Here is an 18,620-nt window from a genome sequence, read left to right as displayed (position 1 = left end):
TTATCCCCATTTGACAAATTCGTGTGTTTCTAAGTCACTCAACATCTGTCCGCCAGATGTCAAGTAAAAATACTCAAAAAGTGAATATAAACTGGAAAACTGGAAAACTGAAATTTTATCCGAATCCTCTTGTTTTTACTATTTCGCAGCCATGGCCCATTAGGTTCAGAAACCACTCAACACCTGTCCGCCAGATGTCTACGTCCAGTCAAAACGCTAACACAGTTATTATTATCTGGGTAATACTACGAAGATTAAATTTATAGACTAAATATTGCAAACTAAATAATATGAAAGTTGATTAGTTTATTACTTAAGCGTTATAAACGTGCTTATTTCTATAGATAACATATCATTTAGTTTTCAAATTTAGTCTCTAAACTTAATCCTGGTAGCATTACTCTTAGGGCTGGTTTGGTATTGTTGTGCTTTGAAAAAAAGCTGCTTTTGCTGTGCTGTGAGCAAGGTATAAAATATCAATGATATCGGAAATATCGGTAGTCCAAAAACACGGAAATTTCGACGGAAATATCGGGATATTATCGATATCGATAAAAATTGAATAAAAACCACGGAAATTGTAAGAAAAACTTGGAAATTTTTATTGAAACTTTGCAGGATGTTTATTTAGTCAATTATCTATTAGTTTATCACAAAAAGTTGGAAGGAAATACATTGCATGATAGATATAACTGATTTAAGTTGATTATATAGCGAGCTGGCAAACATTGTGAGTGTCGAAAATATGTAGTAATTAATTAAACAAGTTTAAACACACCATAATCATTTATATATAATGAATTAGTACAATATTTTACACTTTATACATTGCATGGTAAGATACATGAGTGACTTAGCAATGTCTAAAATATCAATGATATTGGAAATATCGGTAGTCCAAAAAAATATCGATAGTCCAAAAACACGGAAATTTCGATGGAAATATCGGGATATTATGGATATTTTATACCATGGCTGTGAGAATAAACAGCTGTGAAATAAAGCAGCAGAGTGTTTGGTAAACTTTTTTGTAAAAGTACTTTTGAAAAAAAAAACCGGTTTTTCAAAGCTGGGTTTTGCAGCTTTGTGTTTTTGGCTTTTTTCACCCAAAACTGTGAAAAAAAGATGAAATTGAATGTTTACCAAACACAAAAAAGCTGCCAACTTTTTTTGATACCCACTTTTTTCAGAATCACCTCAGTACCAAACCAGGCCTTAGGGCTGGTTTGGTATTGCTGTGCTTTGAAAAAAAAGCTGCTTCTGATGTGCTATGAGAATAAGCAGCTGTGAAATAAAATTGTAGAGTATTTGGTAAACTTTTTTGTAAAAATGCTTTTGAAAAAAAAGGCAATATTATAGTGTTTGGTAGACTTTTATGTAAAACAGATGTGAAAAAAAACCGGTTTTTCAAACCTAGGTTTTGCTACTTTTTATTTTTGGCTTTTTTTTCATCCAAAACTGTGAAAAAAAAGCTGAAGCTGAATGTTTACCAAACACAAAAAAGCTCCCAGCTTTTTTTTATACCGGTTTTTTCAGAATCACCTCAGTACCAAATCAGCCATTATTATCTCCATATAGATATTTAACTACGTCAACACTCCAATGTCGCCTTTTTCAAATAAATTTTCTGAGAGGGAAAAAGGTTGATCATAGGGGCAGTGTTGTAAAAAATGGCTCCAAAGCGCTCGGCAAAGATGGTGAATACCACCAAGCAAATCGTGAGAGAAACAGTTGAAGTCTCAGTGGCTAAAGCCAGAAGGAAGAAACAAGAAGAAGATCAGCCACTAGAAACAATTTCCATTGAAATGAAAGAAACAAATCAAACCCAAAACGTAGAAGTCTCAGTCGGGAAAGAGCCGCGCAAGACTAGTGTTATCCCCATCGAAACCCAAGCAGAAAACCAAACCCTAAAAACCCAAAGTGCTAATGTCCAAGCCGACAAAGAGGCAGAAGAAAACCCTACAAAAACTCCTGATCCACATGAAGAGATAAATCGTCGAATGAAGAAGAGCAGAAGAGTGAAGAGGCAGCGAAAATCGAAGAGCAAGTCTCGGAGAAAAGAGAAGAGAAAAGTGAGGTGAAAGGAGGGAAGAGGAGTGAGAAGAAGATGAAGAGGAGCAAGAAGAAGATGAAGAGGAGAAAGAGTAGTAGGGCAAGAGAAGAGTACAAGATATATGTGTATCGGGTTTTGAAGAAGAGCAGAAGACTAATCCATCTGTTTTGGTTATGAATGAGTCGCTTTTTATGTCTATAAAACTGTTTTCGTTAATTGTAATCTTCGGAACTTAGGGGTAACGGACTTGAAAAATATAAGAAAAGATGATTTTAATCTCATCCGGTAACAAAACAAAAATTTATGGGCATAAATTGCAAAAGAGGTATTCATCAATTTCCCCCCTGAACTTGTGACTATTGGCCAATTTCCCCCCTCAACTTTAATTTTGGCCAATTTCCCCCCTCAACTCTCATAATTAGTCAATTTCCCACCTCAACTTTATTTTGGCCAATTTCCCCCCGCAACTCTCATAATTAGTCAATTTGCACCCTACTGTTAATTTTTTAATTTGATCATAATTAAACAAGTGTGTAAGAAACTAAATAAGATGTATGTTAATCATTTTCCTATGTCTTTATCCTATTACAAATAGATTAAAATTTAGAATTTTACAATTTATCATAGATAGTATTATTAGTCATAATAAATCAGTATGGAGTAATTTTATTTGATTTTTTACTATACAAAATTGATAACGAAAAGGATTAATGTGTACATTTTTGTATGTGAATACAATTTTGTTTATAAAAGTGAAAGCTAAGTTCAACTAAATTGCGGAGAATCGAGCTTTAGTGCAAAAATGGCTAGTTAATTCATAATTTTCGACTACTTATTAAGAATAACCCATTTTATTGAAATAGGTCTGATCCATGAGTTTAGGATTATTATTTCTTCTTCTACATGCTTTAAACCCGATTCATAACTTTTTCTTATAATCAACCCATATCACATACTAATTGTATTATGTTTTTGTATATTTTACCCTATATTATGCAGGTTGTTGTAAACATTCCTAGAATAAGTATGATTGTGTAAATCCTAGATTAGATTTGATTCTAGCTATCCTTTCCTATTACAACTTGTATTACTTGGAGGAGAAGGAATATCTTCTCTCCCTTTACTACTATAAATAAAGACACAATGTAGGAGAGATAACAACACACACATTCCCCTACAATTCTACAAACACACATCTCTCTCATCTCTATATTGTCAGATAAAATAGACCACAACACGTTATCAGCACGCTCCTACCGCTGCACTTAGGAATCTGACGTTGGAGATTTTTTTTCTGCATCAAACCAGTTCATCCATATCATCACGCAATCAGGTTCTTTCCAAACAACGGCTTTTAACTCGATATTTTGCAAGCCCTGATAGCATGAACATTCACCATGATGCATGACCCAACTTTACGTTTAACGTATTTTAGATTCTACATAAATTGTGTATGCTTCATAACCAAAATTGCTACAATTATGTGAATTTGATATTTGCCATGAATTGAATCTTACATATGTACATGCATTGAAACTATTATTTGCATATGCATCAACGTAAATATGTGATTCATTAGAATTATACATGCATATAATATAATTGAATTAAAAATAAAATAAAATAAAAAAATTTTGCGATTGGGGAATTAGGGTTCTGTTCGAACCCGTGCACTTGCACCATGCAAGCCACAAGCCACCAGGCCCGCAGCCTGCGATGGCCCAACTCATCCCCCATGCTTTCCCGAGCCGAGAACCAATCCTGGAGCCACGGCTCCAGGCCCAACACCCAGACCCGACGCCCAGAAGGCGTCGCCACCCATGAAATCGTCAACCAACATGGCCTACAGCCTGCCCAGTTACCCCCGACGACCTGCAATCATCCCCGATGAATTTTTGTCTGAAAATTCAATTTTTTTTTTAAATTACAATCGAATTTCTAGGGTTTTACAATGAATATCGAGATTTTTTCAAATCTCCGTTCACCCCCATGGTCACCATGACTCAAATCGAGTCTTAAACAACACCCTGACCGACGCCAGAAGCGCCAGGTTCGGTGTTCTTCTCCGGCGACACACACCCAGCACTCGCTTGGGTGTTTGATCCCAAAAACCCCTAGGTGGCTCCTGTCCCTCGGCCTGCATCAGCGCCTTTTGGGCTTGCTGCTGCTCTGAGATGTCACGGTCCAGCTCGTGCGGGAAAAGAAAAAAAAAAAAAAAAATTTTAGGGCTGCACACAGCAGCCCATTCCCCTTGCCCATGTCTCCCCGTGAGCTCCATGTGCCACCTGTGGGCTTTGCCTATATTTTTAGGCCCCGAGATTTTATTATTTAATATTTTTAAATAATATGGGTTTTTATATTTTCACCCATACTTTAATTTGGCCCCGAAGACCAAATAAATTAATTCAATTATCATTATACAATATTTTTGCATATATTTGTTGCATATTTGTTTGCATATATATTTGTGTTTGCCTGCATGAATATATGAACCTGAAGTTCATAATTACTTTGAAACCCGAAGTTTCTTATAAAAATGCCTTGTTTGAAAACCTGAAGTTTTCTCTTAAACATATCACCCATGAAAACCCGAAGTTTTTCATGCAAAATTAAACCAATACATGTCTATTAGAACCTGTATGTTCTACTCCTATGTGAATGGATTGATTTTTCTCCATTACACTAACCACATCTTGTCCATCTATTTGTGATAGGAACATGTCGAATTTGAACAAACTCGACTTCACCGCTTTGGAGGTCTCTGGAAGGAACTACCTCAAGTGGGTTCAAGATGTGAAGCTCCACCTCACTACCAAGAACTTGCGTCCTGCTATTGAAGAAGTAACAACTGAACCTGTTGGCGAAGCTGAAAAAACTACTGCTATGATCTTCATCCGAAGACATATTCATGACGCTCTGCAAACTGAGTACCTTGCTGAGGAGGATCCACGTGCATTATGGGTCGCTTTGGCTTATCGTTTCGATCACCAAAAAGGACATATTCTTGCCTGAAGCAAGACACGACTGGCAGCACTTGCGCTTCCAAGACTTTAAGTCTGTAAATGAATATAATTCTGAAGTTTGTCGAATCCGATCACTTCTCAAGTTTTGCAATGAAACTTTGACTGAAGAGGATCTCCTGGAGAATACCTACTCGACCTTCTCTGCTTTTAATATTGTCCTGCAGCAACAATATAGAGCTCAGAAGTTCACTAAGTTCTCGGATTTGATCTCTGTTTTACTTCTTGCTGAAAAGCAGAACCAGCTGTTGATAAAGAATCATCAAGCTCGACCTACTGGGGCTACTGCTGTGCCTGAAACACATTATAGCACTAATCAACACCCAAAACGCCAAAAGAGGCGTGGTAAGGGCGGCCAGAAGCCATCCCACCAAGGTCAACAGAGTCAAGGCTCATCCAAGGGAGGAAACAAAGCCCAGAAGCGCCCAAACCTCGCTCCCAAGGCCCCGAACTTCAAGAATAAGGGCAAAGCACTTGCCACAATGAATGACGATATGTGCTATCGTTGTGGTTCAAATGACCATTGGTCCCGTATTTGCCGTGCTCCCAAGAAGGTTGTAGATGAATATCATTCTCGTCGTAAGAAGTTTGAATCAAACTTCATGCAAGTGGACGAACCGGAGACTACAAAGATGGAGGTTTCTGACTTTCAGGAGGATACCACTCCTATAGAAGATTAGAATCTTAGACATAGACTTCTTTTTTAGTTGAAATAAGACAATTGGGGCCGAATTCCACCTAGTAGCCGCATCCCACCTTGTTTTTGGTTGATTTTGAACAATTTTCCTTTATGTTTTTGGATTATTAGTTGGCGATTTATTTTGGATATTCAGTTTTAATCCTTGAATAAATGAAATTATTTTGAATTGATACTTGTTTTTATAAAATTTTATGCATGTGACCAATTCAAATTAATTTTTCATTCTAGGTATGATTAGTGGGAAAGTTAGTTGTATGGCAGATAGTGCAACCATGCATACTGTTTTGCGTGAACGCATCTATTTCACTAACTTCGTACCTAAGAATGCACCTCTGACAACCCTCTCAGGCCCATCCAACCTAGTAGAAGGATACGGTAAGGCACGTATAATGTTGTCCAATGGTACAATCTTGACCATTGCTGAGGCACTCTATTCTCCACGTTCCGGAAGAACGTTACTAAGTTTCAAGGACATTAGAGATAACAATTACCACGCTGAAACCCACGTAGAAAACGGAGTTGAATTTCTGTGCGTAACTTCCTACGAATATGGCCAGAAGCGTATTCTAGAGAAGATTGAGCGTAACCCGAGTAGTCTGTATACTACGACCATACGCCCCATCGAATGCCACTATGTGGCCGACCCTACCACAGGGACCGCGCACGAAATTACACTTTGGCATGATCGTTTGGGACATCATGGACGAATAGCGATGCGCCGTATCCTCAAAACTTCACACGGGCATCCACTAACCCGAAGCTTAGGTTTGATCCATGAAATCGCAGTCAAACATGTTCTATGGGAAAGCTTATTACTAAGCCTTCTTATGACAAGATTCGTTCGAATCCTCCCATTTTTCTACAACGGATTCAGGGGGACATTTGTGGACCGATTCAACCTCCTTGCGGACCATTTAGATATTTTATGGTTTTGGTTGACGCTTCTACACGTTGGTCACATGTGTGCTTGTTGTCCACAAGGAACGCTGCATTCTCCAAACTGTTGGCTCAGGTTATCAAGCTCAGGGCTCACCACCCTGATTATCCGATCAAATCTATTCGATTGGATAATGTTGGAGAATTCACATCTAAAACTTTTGATGACTATTGCATGTCGGTTGGGGTTGAAGTTGAACATCCTGTACCCCATGTTCACACCCAGAACGGCCTGGCAGAGGCTTTCATTAAGCGTTTACAAATGATTGCTCGATCATTGGTCATACGTACCAAGCTCCTGATCGCTGCTTGGGGCCTTGCAATATTGCATACAGCAAAGTTGGTCCGCCTGAGGCCTGTTGCGACACAACCATTTAGTGCCCTTCAGTTGGTCACCGGATGCGAACCCGACATATCGCATCTGCGCGTTTTTGGTTGTGCGGTCTATGTGCCGATTTCGCCGCCCTTACGTACAAAAATGGGGCCTCAGCGAAGGAAGGGAATCTATGTCAGATATGATTCTCCTTCGATTATTCGTTACTTAGAACCTTTGACAGGCGATCTGTTTACCGCTCGTTTCGTGGATTGTCACTTCTATGAGACAGTCTTCCCGCCGTTAGGGGGAGATAAGAACGTCAACGTTCTTAATGAACGACGCAAATTATCATGGACGACTCCCACTTTGTCTCATTTAGATCCCCGCACCGCTCAGTCTAAAGCTGAAGTGCAGCGCATATTAGATCTCCAGAGCATAGCTCAGAGCATGCCAGATGCTTTCACCGATCTAGCGCGCGTGACAAGATCACATATTCCAGCTGCGAATACGCCTGCAAAGATAGATGTACCAAATGTACGACGGACTACCCTCCTGGAAGCCCGGGACGCCAATTCTGGTGATCCACGTACATTAGCGGCTAGTCAATCATCTGCCCCTACACAAAAGTGTGGCAGACCCCTTGGTTCAAAGGATTCACACCCCCGGAAGAGGAAAACCACGGCACAAGGTCCTGAAGAGCCTACCGTGAATCCGACTATCGCTTACTCATTTTACCCAACTCATGAGGAAATTCTAGATTATGGAAGCGTCCTTGAAGAGACGAATCCTCCTCCCGAGAATTATGAGATTTCGGTCTATTATGCTAGCTTAGATGATGTGTGGCGTAGAAATGAGATGATTATCGACGATGCATTAACATTTGCAGTAGCTACTGAGATCATGTTGAGCGATGACATTGAACCGCGTTCCGTTGATGAATGTCGACATAGAGCTAATTGGTCAAACTGGAAACAAGCAATCCAAGTCGAACTTGATTCACTTGCGAAACGTAAGGTGTTTGGACCTGTAGTTCCTACTCCTCCACATGTGAAGCCCGTTGGCTACAAGTGGGTTTTCGTTCGGAAGCGTAATGAGAAGAACGAAATTATGCGTTACAAAGCTCGTCTTGTAGCACAAGGTTTCTCACAATGCCCCGGGATTAACTATGACAAAACTTACTCACCCGTTATGGATGTGATTACTTTTCGATACCTTATCAGTTTGGTAGTTTCCGAAAAACTGGATATGCAGCTGATGGACGTAGTAACCGCGTATCTCTATGGGGATCTTGATACGGAAATTTATATGAAAGTTCTCGAAGGACTTACATTGACTGGTTCAAATATTTCCAAACCCCGGAACACGCTCTCAATTCGGCTGAGGCGTTCACTATACGGTTTGAAACAATCCGGAAGAATGTGGTATAACCGTCTGAGTGAGTATTTGACTAGTCAGGGATATGTGAACAACGAACTATGCCCTTGTGTGTTCATTAAGAAGTCACATTCTGGATTTGCGATTGTTGCAGTATATGTCGATGACATGAATCTCATCGGAACTCGTGAAGAGCTCGCGATAACTGCTTCGCACCTGAAGTCGAAGTTTGAGATGAAAGATCTAGGAAAGACTCAATACTGTCTCGGTCTCGAGATAGAGCATTATTCGGATGGAATCTTAGTACATCAATCGAACTACACCCAGAAGGTGTTGCGCAGTTTTAATGAGGATAAAGCGAAGTCTTCGAGTACTCCTATGGTCGTTCGTACGCTAGATGCAAAGCGAGATCCCTTCTGTCCGAAGGAGGATGATGAAGAGATTTTGGAACCTGAAGTTCCTTATCTAAGTGCGATAGGCGCTTTATTGTACTTAGCTCAATGCACTAGACCCGACATCTCCTTCGCTGTTAATCTTTTGGCAAGATACAGCAATGCACCAACACGCAGACATTGGACTAGCGTGAAAGACATCTTCCGTTACCTTAAGGGTACTACGGATTTGGGCTTATTCTATCCCTACGAATCCTCGAGTGATACCGCACCCTATGCTCATCGGGTTGATTCTCGCCTTGTTGGTTATGCCGATGCTGGATACTTATCTGATCTGCACAAGGCGCGTTCTCAAACGGGTTATGTCTTTACCCTTGGAGGCACCGCAATATCTTGGAGGTCAACTAAACAGACCTTAGTTGCCACTTCGTCTAACCATGCTGAAATTCTCGCCTTACATGAAGCAACTCGGGAATGCTTTTGGTTGAGAGCAGTAATGGGCCAAATTCGAAGCTCCTGTGATCTTCATCCCGCCGTTAATGCCCCGACGACGATTTTTTAAGACAACGCAGCTTGCATCGAACAGCTCAAGAAGGATTACATCAAAGGAGACAACACCAAGCATATTGCGCCGAAGTTCTTCTTTACACATCAACAACAAGAGCATCAGAAGATTGAAGTCACGCAAATCCGATCACAAGACAATCTGGCCAACCTCTTCACCAAATCACTACCGAAGGCGACGTTTCAGAAGCTTGTTCATGGAATTGGTATGCGTAAATTTTCTGAGTTGTAACTTTGCTATTTCTCTTTGGAATTATGTCAAACTCAGGGGGAGTATCTTCTGGATACTTGCTTGATCTTAATGTACTCTTTTTCCCTACGATTAGGAGCATTTTTCCCACTGGGTTTTTGCTACCTAACTAGGTTTTAACGAGGCACCCACCTTGGGCTGGTCATATCCCTGATGACGTCATGTAGATGTTTCTTTTGACTTTGCATTTCTCACGCATTTTTCCTTAGACTATGGATTTTGTCCCTACTTGGGTTTTTTGCCATAGCCTTAGGGTTTTTTTTTAGTGAGACTTACTACTTATGCAAGTTCCTACCTTATTGAGAATAAGCGTTGTTTCTTGGAATCAGTGTCGACGAGTCGACTTCCTCAACTTCTGCATGATGCTGAATCTACCTTAAGTATTTGCACACTCAAGGGGGAGTGTTGTAAACATTCCTAGAATAAGTATGATTGTGTAAATCCTATATTAGATTTGATTCTAGTTATCCTTTACTATTACAACTTGTATTACTTGGAGGATAAGGAATATCTTCTCTCCCTTTACTACTAGAAATAAAGACACAATGTAGGAGGGATAACAACACACACATTCCCCTACAATTCTACAAACACACATCTCTTTCATCTCTATATTGTCAGATAAAATAGACCACAACACAGGTGAGTTTATGTTAATTTTATTACTTTGTTGGAAGTTATTAGAAAGATTGAAAGAAAAAAAAAAGAATAGATGGAAAATTAAAAAAAATTAACAGTATGGTGCAAATTGACTAATTATGAGAGTTGAGGGGGGAAATTGGCCTAATTAAAGTTGAGGGGGGAAATTGACTAATTATGAGAGTTGAGGGGGGAAATTGGCCAAAATTAAAGTTGAGGGGGGAAATTGGCCAATGGTCACAAGTTCATGAGGGGAATTGATGAATACCTCATTTCAAAAGTTACTCAAGCAAGTCTCAAAACGATAGCCACGAAAATTACGATCAAGTGGATCAAGTGTTTTTCTGTTTCAATAGATGCTAATCTTGCAAGGACAGTAGTAGTAATATTTGACTTACAAGAACAATATTAGTATTAATTCATCAATAATATTTGTGGGAGATCAAAATTTTAGACCAACTTTGCAAACCAAATGATATGTCACCAATTAAAAATAAACATATTAATCCGTGTTTAATTCGCTGGGGGCCTAACACTTTTTGGATTGTTAGCCCATTTACAAATGTCGAACTATAGTCGATGTATTTAGTTTATTCTTACTCATTTAATAATTGAATGTTTTAGATTGTCTTCTCTCTTTTTTCTCTATTTCTCCCTCTTTCTCTCCATTCAGGTCTTGGACTTCCGATTGAGTTATTCGGTCCAGTCATTTCATGATGAAATTTTTAGCATGTCGGGGGAACCTTACAAGCTCATTTGGAAGTGTTTTTAAAATTACTAAAAGCAACTTCGGTGAAAATTGTAGACATCAAAATTTCGGTGAAATAAATGTTGACCAATAGTTACAATTTCAACGCTCACGTGTCATATAAATTTTACACGTAGCGTGTGACTAAATGAAAAATCAAAATAAATCGAAAAAGTCATCAAGTAGGACACGTGTCAACACTTGGCAGAAATGATTTATTTCATCTGATTATTTAAACCCAAAAATCAAGTTTTGGAATTCTATAAATAGGAAGCCAAGGCATTCATTTGGAAAGAAATTCATAACCAATTCACCTCACACCAAAACCTTGAAGCTTTGAAACTCCAAAGCTCCCAAGCAAATCCCGAAGGATCAAGAAAGCTCTCTTCGTTCTTCGTCAACCCAACCTTCAAAAGATCAAGCCCCAACGGCCCTTTGAAGGAACTTCCTCCAATTCAAGATCAAGCCCCGACGGCCCTTGAAGAAAGCGTTCATCGTTCATCGTTCATCATCCGTTCATCCTAAGATCAAGCCCCAACAGCCATTTAGATCAACAACATCAACAAATCCACATATCCAACCATTCTTCAAGATAAAGCCAAAAAGCCCTTAAAGATCTGTTCATCAACAATTCTTCAAGATCAAGCCTAAAAGCCTTGAAGATCCGTTCATCCATCAACCTTCAAGATCAAGCCCAAAGGCTCTTGAAGAAACTTCCCTCAACCTTCAAAATTAAGCCCCAATGGCCCTTAAAGAAAACTTTCGACCGTTCATCCAAGATCAAGCCTCGACGGCCCTTGGATCAATCGCACATCCACAAATCAACACCTTACTGAGATCGAATAAGATGATCAAATTTGAGAGAGATTGTAACCCCTAAATCATTAATACAAATATTATTTTGTACACGTGTTCTTGTCTCGTTTGTCGCAGGAAAATTTCGTGTTTACAAAAATGTTTATAGAATCAATCATTAGTAAAAATGCAAGTAAATCCTAAAGATACAATGAAGTGTTTTTCTCTAAAAACTCTTTCAATTATTTTTAAAACGTCTACAAACAAGAACTACAAGCGGTTGAATACATAAAAAAAAATTACAATCACTTATATTATGACACTAGGCGTTACGTTGAAGAATCATTCTTTGATAAATGATCAATATGAGTCAGACTCAATAGAATTTGATCAATCCTTTGTTTTTTTGTCGTTAAGGTGAAGAACTGAACCAAGAATTCTCTTTCTTTGTCATCAATCGAATTACTGTTTGAGATCAAGAACTGAACCAAGAATTCTATTTTACCACCGTTCACGTTTTTTCTTTTTCATATCAATGAATGGATCTTTTTACTTATATGACTTAGATGTCTTGTATTGCTCGAAAAAACGATTCAATTGATGGGATTGGGATTTGGAATGATACTTATGAAATCGATGAGATTGATATTTAAATATTTCTTCTTAGAAATTATTGATTTGACCCCATAAGCAGGACTACCACCCCATAGCATGTTGCCGCAAGAAGCTCGCATTTCTTCTAGAAGGCATTACACTGAAGAATTTCTCTTATCCTTTTAAATTAAAGCACACTATATAGTACTAACGTCTAGTAATATTTTTTACTAGTAAGTGAAAAGTCTAAATTTCAATTATTGTAAACCGCAAGTTAAATATGCTAAACTAAAAGTGAACCGTCACGAATTCAGAAGTATATGTGCTGACTTTATGGTATACGAGCCTTGCATTCTATTTTACTAAATTAAAATTGAATCAAAGACAGTGCGATGTCAATCATAATTTCCAAATACATAAGACGCCATGCCACCAAGGAACAAAGAACAGAGAGAAAAAAGAGATTGGATGGTGGCTGCAAAAACGTATGATTGCTATATATATATATATATATATATATATATATATATATATATATATATATATATATATATATATATCGTTTGTTAATTTAACTTTGTTTCTCAAATTACAACACGGAATAAGCACGAATCACCTCAATTGCGGGTGCTCTACACATCGGACATTTTCCGCTACTCTCAACCAATTTGGTAGCACATTGTGAACATGTGCACATGTGCCCACATCTGTAAGAAGAAATCAACAGAAATCGGACAACGGTGTTAGAATCTCTACATGCCGAAAAATTGAATCACGATGGTACATGTTTTGGAGTTTTACCTGTACAATAAAGAATCGATGCTGCTTTCACAACATATACAGCAAATTCCTTTCCTTACATGATCCCATTTAGACCCATCTTCTAGCAGACCGTCTTGACACGCCCCTGCAAAAGAAGGCACCTCACAAAGTCAATTCAAAGAAAGCACACAATGCATCCAAGAGGGAAATTACATGGTAAAATGTGGGAGAAACGTGTTATACATACATCTTTCCCTCGTATAAGAATGCCATCTAGAAATATTATGAGGACAGAACTTCACAAAGCTAACTGAGAGTGGTCAATGTATTGTAGACAAACCTTGTGAACCAGCTGATCTATTCAGGGCATCAGAAACTTCCTGTCTTATCGAGCGCTGCAACTCAAGTTGCATATCCATGCAGGCCTCCATCATTCGTTGCAAGTTATTCATCCTCTGTTGTAGCCTGGCCATGTCAATCCTCATATCGTTAATTATATCCCAGTCCTGTATCCATAAGCAATGTGTCAATTAAATAATCCAAAGGTAGGCATAAAAAATATTAGTGTTTCAATACCGGACCATAAATTAAGATATGAGAAGCATTGTGCAAACTCACAATTCCATAACGTTGATGCATGTCATGCTGTGGCCAATTATCAGGGTGTGACTCCTGGTCCCAAAGTGAAGAGGAAGGTATTTGCTGTGATCGTAGAGCAGTACTAGGACTACGACTATCAACAGCATGCACTTGACCCCCATTTCGATATGCACCAGTCTGCTCTAGATCCTGTTCTGCAGATTCAGGAGAAGGTGATGTATCATCCAGCTCCCAGTCAATGGCAGCATGACTTTGCCTTTCCACATATGATTGTAACAGTCGATCTAGATTCTGACGGAAACCACTACTAAGAAGATTAGAGACCCTTCTCCTGCAACATTAATAAGATTTCCATAAGAAAAACAGATCCATCAGAAGCCTACGGCATATTCATAAATTAATAACATGTCATACCTGCTTAGGAGTTCCCTTAGCTCAGTACCAGGAGCATTATCATCATCCGGAAAATAAAATGTATCAATCTGCCTGACCGGATAAACATCCTGGTCCGATGGCTCTTCTAACCAACTTTGAACAGCCTCCTGAAAACCACTTTCCTCATGCCAAACTTCAGGAACTTCTTCAATACGACTGTTTTCTCTATCTTCGCTCTCCAACAACTCCTGGGGCCATTCATAAGCAGTTGTTTCCTGCTGTTCCTCAGCTATATCTTCCCCAACGTTTTCTCTCAAGTCATTATACTCAACAACAGGTTGTTCCAAGACCCCTTCGGCATTTTCTGAAACTTGATCCTGCCATTGTTGTACCTGAGAAGTAAATTCTTGAAAATTTACATCCCCAAGCACAGTTCCTCGTAAATTATATGTATGATCAGATCGTTCACCTATTACACTTGCCTCCCCACTCGGCTCAGACTGCTCATTAGACATATCACTGACTTCTCGCATGTTACTGTGTCCAGCATCATCTTGCAAAGTTTCTGGGGGCTGCTCAACGGCAGTGGTTGTATGTAAGTCCCCAATCATGTTAGGACCAGTACCATCCCTCCTTTCAATAAATTCAGTGATAGTTGAGCATTGCCAGTCTCTTACAACATTATCTGGAACTTCTTCTTGCCAGCGCTCTACAGAAGCATCAGGTTCTTCTGAATCTATGTCTTGAACGGCGTTGCCACCTAAATCCGTGCGATCTGATATACCACAGCGATGTTCTCGGTCCTCACTTGCCTCATCATTAGTGGCAGATTGTTCAGAAGACCCAGCTAGGACCTCATGTGTGTTGTCTACTTGAGTATCGCCATTTCTACTACCAATAGAAACACTAGAAGATGTCTCAGAGTGGCTGCTGCTTACTGGACCAGAAACAGAACTATCCAATCTGGAGCAAAAACCGTCCCTACTCAAAGAATAGATTTCAAAATATCGATGAGAAATAAATAAAAACATTCTTTTTTTCAATATAAATGTTGAAATAAAAACTTAATTCAGTATTAATCTATGAAATAAAGATTCACTGACAACTTCGATGATAAAAACGAAAAAACATATTAATGGAACCACAGTCTATAATAAAGATTTAAAAGATGCTCTAAGGGTGAAACTATATTTACATCACATACTATACTACATACATGACTAGTGTCAAAAACAAAAAATTACATGGGACAAAGTCCAAAAACACAATCAACTCCTTATTTACTACCAGTCAGAACAGCACCATAAGCAGCAATTACAGGGCCACATCATACTGAAATGGTGATAAGGGGTTAAGAAAAAGAATTCGAGTTCAATTTCACTGTGTGAAAGGTAAATTGTTTGTTGTTTAAAACTTTTCATACACAAAACCAGTGGGGAAGAAGGGAAACTGAAGAAAACTGGTACAGCTTGACAGCCTCCCACTTAATAGTGTGTCCAGAACACGTTCACCTGTTTGTTTGACCATTAAAATAAGTTGCGAGCACAAGCTAATAGCTATGTTTTGGCACCTTCCAAATAATCAAAATTTAAAAACTTCACAATCTGCCTAATGTAATTTAGGCCACAATCATCTTTCTATTGTGGAACACCCTTCAACCCCCATAAACTAAACATATTATACCAAAAGCAATTTCACGATTCAATAGAGGTTGGGAGATATATCAAATAGCCATCCATGAACAAACCTTGGAAGATAATACAAACAAAAAGAAAATACAAATGATACCGAAAAGGAAAGAGAATTATAAGGATGGGTCAAATCATCACTCTGAGACGATGCAATTCCAACTATTTAATTGCACAAAATTTACAAAGAAATCCCACAGTAACCCGAACAAAAGGGTAGAATGAAAAGTTAAGCAAAACTTACGAAAACAAATTAGAGTACAACTTTGCAAAGAAAATGAAAGATAAATATTTTTCAAATTAAAGCAGCGCAAAAATACCTTAGACCAGAGACTGTGTGCCTTTGTCTCAATAAACCTAATTCATTTTCAGCCATGGAAGTAGGTCTCTCATCCTCAATCACTCTAGCATTTCGTAAGAATCTTCCTCTAAGCAATGACTGCAGGAGAAAAGAGAAACAATATTGGTATACCAGTACCCAAAAGGATTTTCCATGCCTTAAAGTTTAAAATCAATAGAAATACGCATTATTACACTTATATAATATAGCGCTAACAAGTAACAATATTGGTTTTCGTTCAAATATCACCTGTGTGGATATTCACATTATCCGATGAAAATAAAAATCATACTTACAAACTTTCACAAAAATTACGATGTAAGTTCAAGTATAATTAACTCAAAAAACCCATTTTTAAAGAGCAGAGCACCCATATGATAAGCAAGTGAAGATATGGAAAGCATTATAGCCATGAACCTGAATGCGGTTGCGGTGAGCAAACTGTGATACAGCCTGGTGCTCCAACAAGACTTGAAGTTCCCTTTGTCTTTCCCTCTCAGCCTTCTTTACCATATCCAGCATAGCCTGTCTACCACATAATTTACGAATTCCCCTTCGTGTATGCCCAGACCGGCCTTCAGTTTGGTTAACAATCAATCCATCACGAACTCTTTCAATTTGATTACCAATTTCAGCAGGTTGTTCTCCTCTATTGTCACCAGAAGCACCTCTCTGCTGGCTGTTAAGTCGCACCCACTCCCTTACAATTCTCACCCTCTCCTGTTCAGTTTCACCAAGCCAGTCTGCCCTTGAATTGTTATTCAAACGAGAACCATTTGACATATATTCAGCCCCACCACAAGCCATCCATTCCCTGAAAACTTGCCTCACCCTCCCCCTTTCAACCTCCCCAAAATCAGAATGCTCACTGCTAAAATTACTGCACTCCTCATGTTCATTTGACGACCCAATTTGACCTCGGGACCATAATCGGCACTCACTCTCACCCACTCTCACATCCTCCAAATCACCTGGGTGGTCACTACCGTGGTCTTCAGTAGTGTCTGCTCTCGAGATCTCATCTATCAACCTATCACTCCTTTGTAGAATCAACCTCTCACTATCTCTCTCTTGGGAACGACTCGAGACATGCTCATCCTCAAGCTCTCGCCACCTTCGTAGCAGGGAGGATGCGCGGGTACTCATGCTCCCTTCGTCACGTATTCGCCTAGATGAATGAGACTGAGAGTCTCTGAGGAAGGAAGGTTCAAGCACAGAAACATTGTGTGGACCAGCAATAGCCATTCTCGAAAATCCAAACTAAAAACTCGTTCTTCAACCCATCTGTATAAAACGCATAAAAAGGCGCATTCTTTACAGGAATTACAATCAGATGATTCTTTAAAAAAACAGATCATCAAATTCAGCAAGATTAGCTAAGCTCGTAGCCATTGTCTCTGTCATCATTGCCAAGACAACGGTGATAAAACATATTCATCCAACCCAACACCCATTAATTATCCAATTCCTTCAATAAATCATCACAGCTGTGACATATTCCTTCACCTTTGCTGTATCCAGAAAACAAAAACAAAATCAATATTTTACCTTCAAAATACTATCAATTAGTTAAAAGAACGCCTACATTATATACCTCAAAACGTAGATGGGAAGAAATTGAAGAAACAAAAACTTGCCAAAAATCCAAAACCCCGAAATCACCGGAGTCAAAATTCAACGACTCCTCAATCCTCTGTTTGGTCTCTGAGAAAATGCACAAACGGACAAGAAACTAAGCCGTAGAATCCCATATTCCCCATTATTTGGAACCCCACTAACATCCCAACACCACATTTAGACTTGGTCAACCTTAAACTTACCACACCTAACAGCCAAACCCCCAGATTCACAAATCCATTTTCCATCATTTTCCCTAAACTTTCTCGGAAACCAAACAGAAAATTGAATCCAAAACTAAATCGGCATTACAAATCAACCACTCAGAGAAATCAAAACCCACGAAATCACCGAACAGAGCATGAAACCGCGAGGATTTAAATAAAACACTGGGGAAATTTGAGGAGTGAGAAACTTACCAGCGAAGCTCTCTGCCTCATGATTTGGGAGTAAAGGAAACGAAAACCCTAGCTGTGTAGAAAATAACAGGGGGAGAGAGAGAGAGAGAGAGAGGATTTAGAGAGAGAAAGTGGAAGTTTCAGAGAGAGAGAGAGAGAGAGAGAGAGAGAGAGAGAGGGAAGAGCGGCGAATTTGCGAAGAATAAATCGACACAGTAAACGGTTGGGAGGCTTTTCCCCCATAAATATTTGCCGTCACGCCAACGTCTACAAATTTCTAGGGGGGGCCGCCAGGGGCTGTCACGTGGCACGTGTTCGTTCGGTCGTTTTACGAAACCTGCCAAATCTTAAATTTAACGGGAAGTGGGGAGCAAGCTTGGGAGATGGAGACGGCGTCGTTTGGATGTCAGTCGTTAGGGGATACGGCGCCGTTTGGTTGGCTTCCTTTTGTAAGGATCT

General features: G+C 39.2%; 1 protein-coding gene across 5 annotated transcripts; it reads right to left on the bottom strand.

Annotated features, from left to right (window-relative positions):
* Positions 1–12,711: 12,711 nt before the first annotated feature.
* Positions 12,712–18,381, bottom strand: LOC126614560 (uncharacterized). 5 transcript variants are annotated; one of them, XM_050282211.1, is made up of 9 exons: positions 18,183–18,381; positions 16,564–17,657; positions 16,127–16,245; positions 14,158–15,099; positions 13,762–14,074; positions 13,484–13,649; positions 13,183–13,288; positions 12,942–13,088; positions 12,712–12,905 (listed from the first exon to the last, which is right to left on the bottom strand). In XM_050282211.1, the coding sequence occupies exons 2-8, from the start codon at positions 17,389–17,391 to the stop codon at positions 12,971–12,973; spliced, it is 2,592 nt and encodes an 863-aa protein (XP_050138168.1). In that variant the 5' UTR covers positions 17,392–17,657; positions 18,183–18,381; the 3' UTR covers positions 12,712–12,905; positions 12,942–12,970. The 5 variants fall into 5 exon arrangements, with proteins under 5 accessions (XP_050138168.1, XP_050138169.1, XP_050138167.1 ...); XM_050282212.1 differs by having other exon boundaries at positions 12,712–12,899; XM_050282210.1 differs by having other exon boundaries at positions 12,712–12,891.
* Positions 18,382–18,620: the final 239 nt, after the last annotated feature.

Source organism: Malus sylvestris, chromosome 3 (assembly GCF_916048215.2).
Source record: "Malus sylvestris chromosome 3, drMalSylv7.2, whole genome shotgun sequence".
In the NCBI taxonomy this organism is placed as follows: domain Eukaryota; kingdom Viridiplantae; phylum Streptophyta; class Magnoliopsida; order Rosales; family Rosaceae; genus Malus; species Malus sylvestris.
The sequence above is the reverse complement of the archived record's forward strand: the minus strand, read 5'-3'. Positions and strand labels throughout refer to the sequence as shown.